The sequence below is a fragment of the Leguminivora glycinivorella genome, chromosome 1 (genome assembly GCF_023078275.1).
Source record: "Leguminivora glycinivorella isolate SPB_JAAS2020 chromosome 1, LegGlyc_1.1, whole genome shotgun sequence".
NCBI classification, from domain to species: Eukaryota; Metazoa; Arthropoda; class Insecta; order Lepidoptera; family Tortricidae; genus Leguminivora; species Leguminivora glycinivorella.
Genome location: NC_062971.1, coordinates 24640839 through 24650758, shown reverse-complemented (window position 1 = coordinate 24650758; position 9920 = coordinate 24640839). Strand labels below are relative to the sequence as shown.

The window sequence follows — 9920 nt, the reverse complement described above, 5'->3', positions numbered from 1 at the left end:
TATCAAGGTGAATGGCAGCGCAGTTGTATTTTTTAGTAAGCAAGAAATTATTGTCGTACATGCACAGCGGTCCCGCAGCCTGGCCTTTCAGCCTTGCGTGCTTATGGGTAACGACAGCCCAAGTGAACGATCAAGCGTATCAGCACCTTAATATTAAAATTAATGTAAATTCGAAATTATTTTATACTCTACTTCATAATATAAGCGTTAAAATTTTCTAAAGATTCGTGTTGTGATCCATTGTGCTGCCGATTGTAAAAGGCCATGAAAACCGTATTATAATATTAATATCTTCAGTATAATTCAAGCTTCTTACCCACCACTCGCTTAGTTAACATTGTTGACCTTTAATGCCCAAGTATAAAGGGTGATAACTGGAAATAAAAAGTGGAGATGATACTGTCATGGATCACAACACTAAGATTCACTATAAAATCCATAGTCACTTAAAAGTAACATCACAAATTTTCAACTATTTCGTATTCTTAATGAACTTTGTTCCACGAAATTAACGGCTCAGCCACGACATTGGTCTAAGCGCGACAGCGGTGAGCGGCGGCCATACATTGGAGCGAGACACAGCGATGAGACTTTTCATTCGCACGTATGGCTGCCGCTCACCGCTGTCGCACTTAGACCAATGTCGTGGCTGGGCCGTAAGAAATACTAAATGCTTGTATGTGTACTATTACTATTTTGGAACACGAGTTGTGAAATATGACACTCCGAAAAAGTGGCACGCAATATATTTTTAATTTATATAAATCTAAATAGTGGAGTGTATTTTCTAAAATAAATTGATTATTTTGCAATACCTATAACAGTTGTTTCTAAATGTTTCATATTGAGTGTTACGTACAACATTTATCTAATTTTTTCTCAAAGTAGGTATAAGTGTGCAAAAGTGTTATTTGAAGTTCCAAGGTATACATAAAACGCCCTCCGTTAGCACCGAGTAGTAATGTGTGACATTCAAAATGTTTCCTTGTAGTTTCTGTAACAAAAAAAACATACAATAATTATATGTATTCCTAGATTAACAAATACTCTATGACCTATGTGATCTCCAGTTTTGGTTAGTTAATACGTTTTGTCGACGTTGATATATCTTTTCATGACATTGACATATTAAAATTTGATTACATTTTCGTAAACTCTAATGTTAGATAGGAAAAAAGTAATTAGTTAGTTCGGAAAGAGACGAGTCGTTCAACGTGTATCACAGACCAACCCCTATAGACATCCATTACAAGACGACTCGCGGTCGCCAGCCTTCCTAGTATTTGCACTGATATAAGCGCGGGCGCTCGCCGTGCCCGATCAGTATCGACCAAGTAACAGACCCGAAAGCAGCGCGTGTTTTTCGCACTAAAAAATTGGAAAAGGGTATTTTGATGCCTTAAAGATGTCCACCTGTAGTGTGAAATGGTGTGGAAAGGTAACAAGAAGCTCAAATTTAAAAACAGACGGCATTACATTCCACAAATAAGTCATATTTATAATTTATTCAGAGCCGGCATAGGTCAACTTACATTGGCCACTTACGCGTCAGTAGAGGGACAGTCATACTTCTGTCCCTTTTCATCTGGCGCGACTGCCCGCCGTCCTTGAAACGGCCAATCACAGCGCGCTTAACACATTCCCCGCCCGCTCCTCGCACCCCAAACACTGGTGACTCGTATCGCGAACAAAATATACAAGATTTCTACTCTATAGGAGGTTCTCTGTGACGTGTATGGTCTCACACATTTCCCTATCCTATACATTTTGTAACTCTTCTCTCTCCGAAAAGACTTTACAATTTACAATTTTAAAATAATTGTAGTATTTGATATTTTATTATGATTGTATATAAAATAAACTTTCTTAACTGTATATAACGAATTAATTTTTGACACGTCCTTTAATTATTAATTACAAAGCAATTCCTAGGGATTTACTGTAATAAAGACCTAAAAATTGCATTGCGATGTTCCATTAAACAGGCGCTTAGACGTGCCTCGGCCGAGGTGAAATAGGCAGAGTGCCTGGGAGGTGATTGAAGTTAAACACTGTAGTCAGTTGTGGTCCATAGGTATAATATCTCCAACCTATCTAATACTCCTAATACTCTCCTCAATACTCAAGTACAGTTTCTTATAATATATTATATGATTAACCTACGTGACAGAGGCAATCCCTTATCGTATGGAGAGGTGGTTTATCTGTATTCAATCACTACTACGTTGTCTACGTGATCAACGTGTAGGAATGTACTACTAGCTACTAGCCTATCACAAGGCAAGATGCTCCACCGAGGTAAACGTGAGCGCAGTTTCGCGATGCCTCGCGATGTGCCGCTTTGTTTGCCCTGTCTGTGCCTCGCTATGTGCCACCTACGCTAAAGTTATCAAGCCGATAAAGTCCGTTTGTCCCTTTCCGACGTATCGGTGTGATAGAAAAGGACAAACGAACTTTATCGGCTTGATAACTTTAGAGTACGTTTATGAATAAGGGGTAAATAAGTGACATGCGTACCGTGTCGATCTTGTCGATGCGCGTGAGCAGCCGCTGGCAGCACAGTATCATGAGCGCCGGCGTGATGCTGTCGTCCTTGTGCAGCTCGAGCAGTCCGAACCGCTCTTTCACTTCTTTGTAAAGTGCCTTTTCCACGTGCTTGTTTCTGAATAAAAATGTAGGTATTTTTAAATAGCTAATCGAAAAACCTCTTGATTTTATGCTTTCAAGTAAATTAAAAGTCGAGTTGCCCCTTTGTAATGCACGGCACTATCACCTTTGAACTATTTAAGATTTTAAAAAATTCAAGTATTTATCTAAGTAAATATCTGGATAAAATCGTCATGGTTATCTTTATGGGTTAAATTGTGGTGTAGGCGAGAGGCTGGCAACCTGTCACTGCAATGCCACAACCTCGTTTTCTTGCATCCCCGTAATTGCCAAGTGGAGTAATGTGCTCTGCCTACCCCTTTATGGGATACAGAGATTGTATGTATGTATCTGTGATAGCGCACAAAAAGGGAAGAGAAAACTTGTATCAACCCTTACGTAAAATACTCCTTTCAATAAGCAGGTTCGGTTCAAGAACACAAGACTTACATGCTGTACTCGGTGAGGAGCAGCATGGCCTCGTCCAGGTGGTTGCTGATGAAGTAGATGAGCTCGTCGGCCGGGCACGAGGAGGGCGTGATGAACTGGCCCGTGGGGGACAGCATGAGTGGACCGGCCTCGCTGTAAGTCAACACGCATTGAAATTCACGTTTAACTAACCTATAGCATAGAGGAAGTAAGGAAAAGTTGTAATTCTATACATCAGTAAATGCAAGTTATTTGTAGTGACATCTAGCGTCATGCACGCGTCAATCACGCGTCAATTAGCGTAAATTATCAGTACTGCTACTTGTCAATAGATGTCGCGACGAACAAAAGCTCTAATGCTCAACAATTTTTAGTGTTTTAATATTACATTTTTGGCAAACGCGACACTGTTGACACCTAGTGTCGAGTAGTGGTACTGATAATTTACGCGAGATTGACGCTAGATGTCACGATGTATGGAATTTACAACTCTTTCCTTACTTATTCGTCTTTGCCTATAGGTTGGTATCCTTGCTTAGGTGGAAATAAGAGAAAAAGGTCGCAAGTTCTTTCAATGCCTAATTGGCTTAAACCGGCATTGATGTGTAGATATTGCTTAATCGATGTTTACACAAACTTAAGACATAGTTATTGTTAGAGGTAGGAATGTTATGTATAGTGCTTTACACTACCTACAGGTATTTATGCAAGCGAAATAGTACGCTAGAAAGTCTGTCTTCTTACATGTTTGCTCGTGTTCTCTCAAGCCTCAGTTGCCCTTATAATTCTTAACCCAGATGCTTTTATAATGATGTTGATGATGCCTTTTGTACAGTTGCGTTCCGTTACATCCACACAGTTACGAACAAAAATATCTTAACAGAACTCTGCTACTTTGAGTATAAAAGCGTGTGATAGGTAGGTAGGTACCTGTTTGTTACGGAACTCTATAAACTGGATTCAGGGCAGATTTAAAAAAATAATCGGTGAGTAGATATATAATAAAGGGCTTGTATTCTGTACACTGATTACAGAGTGAACTCACGGCTCGACCACAATCTCGTATTTGCTGAGAGACTCTGGCACCGAGGCGGGGATCTTCTTGCCGCGCCCGTAGAAGTCCCCGATGGACGTGATGAGCTGCCTCATGTGGCTGCAGTATTGGTGAGCGGACACTTTTGGCATGAATTTCCTGTATAAAAACCAATAATATATTTTTATAAAGTTGAGGTTTTCAATACGTACAGTCGGCCAAGAAAGTGGTCTACCACTTTTGACAAAAGTTTCTGCGAACTCTAACGATCGCTAAGATTGACTTCACACATGGCATGACGTAAGTATCATATATAGAGAGAGCAATTGTCACTCACAAAATATATTTGCAAGGGGAAATCAACCTTGTTGTCTCATGACGTTCAAGCGAACCTCAACGTAGGGTGGTAAACCACATTTTTGGTCGACTGTACCTACAGAACTTTTTTATGCCCATGTGCGACTACATTAACAGGTCAGTAGCTTTATAGCACATTGTCGATGAAACGAATATGAGGTTTAAAACTACTTTTGCTTCTGCTTTAATTTTTTTAATGTTTTGAATAATACATAAAAATCATCATCATCATTGGCCTTCAAGTCTTTAACAGACTATGTACAAGCAGTGTCAGGTGAGGCGACATAGAAGTATAGAGTCACAGTAAAAAGAAAATAATATTACCGTCTACAAATGTGTATATTCCTTAGTATACTGGAAAGAGCCTCCTCATAGTGAGGTATTTGTGTCAGAGCGCTATCTTCTTGGCTAACCTTTTTAATAAGCTGAAATAAAATATATTACTCAATTAAATAAATTATATAGAAACTGTATACTGCATTGCAAACATAATATTTGAATAGTAGATACGAACTATTAAAATTCTTTATTAAAGCCCTAACCTTAAGTTGAGTTTACACCAGCAAGTTATTGCTGTAAGCTTTAAGACGTAAGAGTGAGTGGCAAATATCTGCATCTCTTTCTTGCATATACCATATACCTCTGTTTCAAAACTTGCAGCAATATCTTGCAAGTGTAAACTCAGCTTTAAATAACCAAAATATTGAGTCAGGATGCTATTGATGACAATTGTAGAAAAATAACTCTAAAGTAATCATATCTTACCGAAAGCCATTCATTTCTCACGTCTATAATATTCAGATAAACATCCCCATCTAGGCTTACACCAGTAAATTGTCCTAAAGCAATGGTTCGACCTGAAATTAAACATAACATATCAGAAATATACTATGCTCAAAAATAAAGCTATGAAAACCAGTGTTGTTGGTAATGGCATATATATACAAATATTATAATACCTACATATACATAACCCGTGACTCTGAAAGTGTGCTTATAACCCAGAACTATTGGTTCTATAGTTCAAGTGGCTACCAACTGACAACTATATGTTATAGGTTGATAATGTAGAAAACATTGATATATTTGATATATCTGCAGCTGCATGTATGCCTTCACTTTCGAACTTACCTGTTAAATTGCTCATATGTTGTGAATGTTGCGTCGCCAGAGCGACCAAACTTTGTAGTGCACCTCGGATATGGCTAATATTCCAACCACTATCATATTTTACCTGCAATCATATTGGATCATGACAAAAATACGGTATTTTTCTGATTTTTGTTGAAAGGTAGCAGACATTAAAACACATTAATGATGATAAGGGAAACAGTGAATGTAACTTGTATAAATATTATGTTTACCACATCATACAACCCTGAACAACTAGATTTACGAGGAGTAAGTAGGTATTTTTGATGTCAATATTACCTAAACACAAATAAAATGTTTTCAGCTTTTGACACAAAACCTTAAAATAAGGCCCAAAACAAGACAAAAAACAACCAAAGACAGTTCCATTGCATAGAATTTAGAGTTGTTTTGCTTCAAATTTAATAAGTGCTATATAAAAAGTAAATCTATTGTAATTATTATCCATACTAATATTATAAATGGGAAAGTGTGTGTGTCTGTTTGTTTGTCCGTCCTTCACGGCAAAACGGAGCGACGAATTGTTTGTTTTTTTAAGTGGAGATAGTTGAAGGGATGGAGAGTGACATAGGCTACTTTTTGTATCTTTCTAACGCGAGCGAAGCCACGGGTAAAAGCTAGTAAAATATAAAAAGCAACTAGAAAGTAAACTTAATATTTTAGTTTTTACGAACTTCTTTTATACCATAAGTGCTGCACAGGTGGTCTATTAAGCTCTTCACTTGGTCCCTGGTTGCACTTGTTGCATCATATTTGTTCCTTGCAGTTGCACTGTTGTCATAGATCCACTCTCTATAATATTAAAAATGATTATTTAAAAGTTATAACATTTTACAATAGCCTTAATTTAAATAAAGATTTAGATTCTGATGAACAGTTATTTATACCTAAAGTTAATTCTATTCCCTTATATAGTGTGCAATAGCAAAGGTACATACATGAGATTTTCAACTGCTTTCTTTTCCTGAACTTTTCTCTTCATTCTGGCTACTTTGTCAAATTCAACACTGTATTCTTTATATGCTTTCGTAAAGTTTTCTTTGCTGCAAACAAATATTTCATAATATTATTATTTATATACTAAGTCTTTTAGTTACTTTTAACACATTTACTACCAGACAAAAACTGCCCGCTTGTATGACAGCATTGATGTTTTCTGGCATCGGAGCCTGAGCAAAGTTCATGAGCGCCTACCAGGCACGTTCTTGTTAGCGCAGAAGAAGTGTTAAAACAGCCATTTTGTTTCTCTCTCAGCTCTTACCTAAAAGTATTGCTCTTCTGTGGACTCCTTGGTATCTTGTCAACATATTTAGTAGATATATCACATGCACTTAAAACTTTGACAACTGTTTCCCTAACATCACTGCTGTTCAACTGGATCCTGACTAGTTTGAATTCTCCTGAAATTATTAAATAACATGAAATTTATATTCTCACATCTATTGTGATTGGCTATTCTCTGTAAACCTTTGCTAACCTCCTGACATTGCAGGGTCTAGGTCCTACATATAGTGCAATTAGTGCATAAGCACCAATTAAAATTTTGACCCTTTAACAAGTTAAATTTAAGTAGGCAGTTTTTAAACTTGGGTGTCCAGAAGCTACCTAAATAAGGGAGTGAAAAGTATTGTATAGCCCTTTCCAACTGGAAAAATTGAGGTGTGCTAACTTAATTTAGAATTTTAATGGCATGTTAACAACCTGCCAATAACCTCATGATGTATCAGCTCAGTTGTAGAGCAGTAATATTACCTCCTTGAATAGCATACATAATATGTATACACAAAAAAATATATATATTATTAAAAACTGTTTTTATAGGTAAATACTGCAGCTGTTCAGTTGGTTTCGGCTTTCTTGCAAAACATGCAGACATACAGACACAGTGAAGAATTGAATGTGTACTGATTAATATAAATTATTATTTTCCAAGTTAAGGTAACATTTGGTTATACATACCTTCAGCCATATCCTTTTGCCGTAAGTAAAATGATAGTGGAGGTATAGATATTCTACGACTAGACTGCTGTGCCTCTATTAGAGCACTTAATTGCTGTAATGAGTTTTCATTTACCTTCTGTAATAAGACATAACCTTTTAAATAAATATGATAAAGAAAACAGTAAAGTATTTCTTGTTGAATGTTTAACAGATGAAAATAAGAAGCAATAACTTACTCTCTGTTCTGGGTATTTTCCAAACAAATCTGGATGTACACTGAAGTAAAAAGGTCGCAGGGCTGTCGATACTTCAGCCGAACTCAAATATCTGCACAGGATTCCTCCAGCACATTGGCAACAGCTAAACAAAATGAAGTCATTTAGATTATTTGATACGCCATCAGTGCTCCATTCTGGGCCAACAAATACTCTTTTTGTAAGACATTTTATTAAAGTCAGTGCCTATAAAATACTTAATATTTCGATTGAATATCTCAAAACAACTTGTAAACAGGATTATGTTTGACCATGCAGTCAGGGTTTGTTAAATGGTGATTTAAATATAAAGAGAACGTTTAAATACCTTATTTTAAGTCTAGAATACATTATTTAAAGTCTGTATGCTAGAAAAATCACTATTTTGCGCACTTAAACCTACTTTGATATTATTATATCACTTTTAAAAGCTTGCTTAGTTAAATGACATTAGTTTGACACTGATAGGACACAGTAGTATAGTATGACATTGACAGCAGGCTGTCATTGGATTGACATTTGTTCCGTTTCGTTTCGATGTGCACTACTATAAACATATAGACCGTCAACCAAATCTTGTCACTAGAAAAAGGCGGTAAATTTGAAAAATCGCGGGCTAGCAACACTAGTTTTGAAAATCGGTGGAAATTCGCGTGTCATTTGTCTCTTATCTGTGGAAAGCAGAAATAACTAGCACATATCCGTCCCTTTTTAATACATTATCATTTAAGGAAGGAGCGATTGAAAAAAAAATATCTGTTGTTTACCTGGTTTACGTTTCATAGGGAGTTTGATGTACATTGCTACTGCCAAAATTTGGTTGACAGGCTATATATTAATAAAAAAAAATGTTGTCTAAATATCGGAAAACATACACCTGGTTAGTACAAAAAGGCGACAAATAAAAAAAAAAAAAAAAAATTGGTTGTCTGTAAAGTCGGTTTACGGACGGTAGTTTAACGTGATAACGTCAAACATTACAGTAGTATAGACAGGGGCGGTCAGAGTATAGCAAAAGGGGCCCGATTCTGGGACTTTTTTCACGTTTTTTTTTTATTTATTTATTTATTAAAAATACACAAAAGTTAACAGTATTTCACCAAAGCACTTATGTGGTAATATAATTATGTACATGTTAAATTGACATAAATAAAAGCAAACACACTTAAAAGTTAAACTATGGTTATTACATTAATCACCTAAGGAGTGTAGAGTCTATGAACCTTAAGAGTTTTCTGTAAAACACACCAACACTATCAGCAAATATGTCAATATCGTTTGTCTCCAACATGATGCGGTTAAGAGCAGCTCGGGCTCGAGCGGTGCGCCGCCGCGAACAGGCATGCCAACCACCACATTCGCTCTTGGCACTTACAGCCCCATTCTCTCAAGCACGGATGCGTCATCTACTCTATGGTGAAACAGTTGGCGGTAATGCATAATATGCAGCAGTTTCCGTCTGGTTTCTAGAGTTTGAAGACCAACCATTCCTGTTACGAATAGAGATGGATACATATATGGGTAATATCCGTACAGTCGTTTGTAAATGTGCCTACAGAACTTCCTCTGCACTCTTTCTAGCATAGTGTTTTGTTCTTATTAGAAAGAATGCATTAAAATAAGCATCTTTTATAAATTAAAGTTTTTTTTAAAACCTACTAATTTAGGAGTTAGAGTGGTGCAAAGTTGCAAAATTTTCCCGTAGCATTACTAAGGCGCCAGAGACAGAAAGCGATATCGACGGAGCCCGCTTATTACAGAAACTGCTACAGAATCGGAGCCTTCGGCCGTTTGAAGATACCTAACGAACCTAACCTATACCTATATAAAAGTCGTCATTTTGTATCCTAGACCGTTTGCGAGACACGCGTTAATTTTATTAAAGTGCTAGTGCCATTTACTAATCTTAGAACCCTAATATCTCAGTAAATATTAATGGAGAAGAAAAAGTTTATATAACAAAACATCCTTATTTAAACGTGTTCTATATGATTTATCAATATTAACATAGGTTATATTGGTAAAAAAAAATCATCGTAAATTTATTAAGTCTCTGGCGCCTTAGTAAATACTATGGGAAAATTCGCAACTTCGTACTGCTCTAACTC

General features: G+C 36.6%; 1 protein-coding gene across 2 annotated transcripts; it reads right to left on the bottom strand.

The window, feature by feature from the left end:
* Nucleotides 1-87: 87 nt before the first annotated feature.
* On the bottom strand, nucleotides 88-8278 carry LOC125242492 (T-cell activation inhibitor, mitochondrial). 2 transcript variants are annotated; one of them, XM_048151261.1, is made up of 13 exons: nucleotides 8141-8278; nucleotides 7795-7918; nucleotides 7577-7694; nucleotides 6879-7017; nucleotides 6556-6660; nucleotides 6292-6409; nucleotides 5597-5699; nucleotides 5231-5322; nucleotides 4790-4890; nucleotides 4121-4267; nucleotides 3097-3228; nucleotides 2518-2662; nucleotides 88-994 (listed from the first exon to the last, which is right to left on the bottom strand). In XM_048151261.1, the coding sequence occupies exons 1-13, from the start codon at nucleotides 8161-8163 to the stop codon at nucleotides 908-910; spliced, it is 1434 nt and encodes a 477-aa protein (XP_048007218.1). In that variant the 5' UTR covers nucleotides 8164-8278; the 3' UTR covers nucleotides 88-907. The 2 variants fall into 2 exon arrangements, with proteins under 2 accessions (XP_048007218.1, XP_048007219.1); XM_048151262.1 differs by lacking the exon at nucleotides 8141-8278 and having other exon boundaries at nucleotides 7577-7711; nucleotides 7795-7899.
* Between the last annotated feature and the right edge of the window lie 1642 nt (nucleotides 8279-9920).

Excerpts from the sequence above, each read along its gene's own strand:
- LOC125242492 (XM_048151261.1), bottom strand. The coding sequence starts at position 8,163 with ATGTATTCTAGACTTAAAATAAG. Across the intron at positions 5,323-5,596 it reads ACATATGAGCAATTTAACAG|GTCGAACCATTGCTTTAGGA; the intron begins GTAAGTTCGAAA and ends GTTTAATTTCAG. Across the intron at positions 4,268-4,789 it reads AATATACACATTTGTAGACG|GAAATTCATGCCAAAAGTGT; the intron begins GTAATATTATTT and ends GTTTTTATACAG.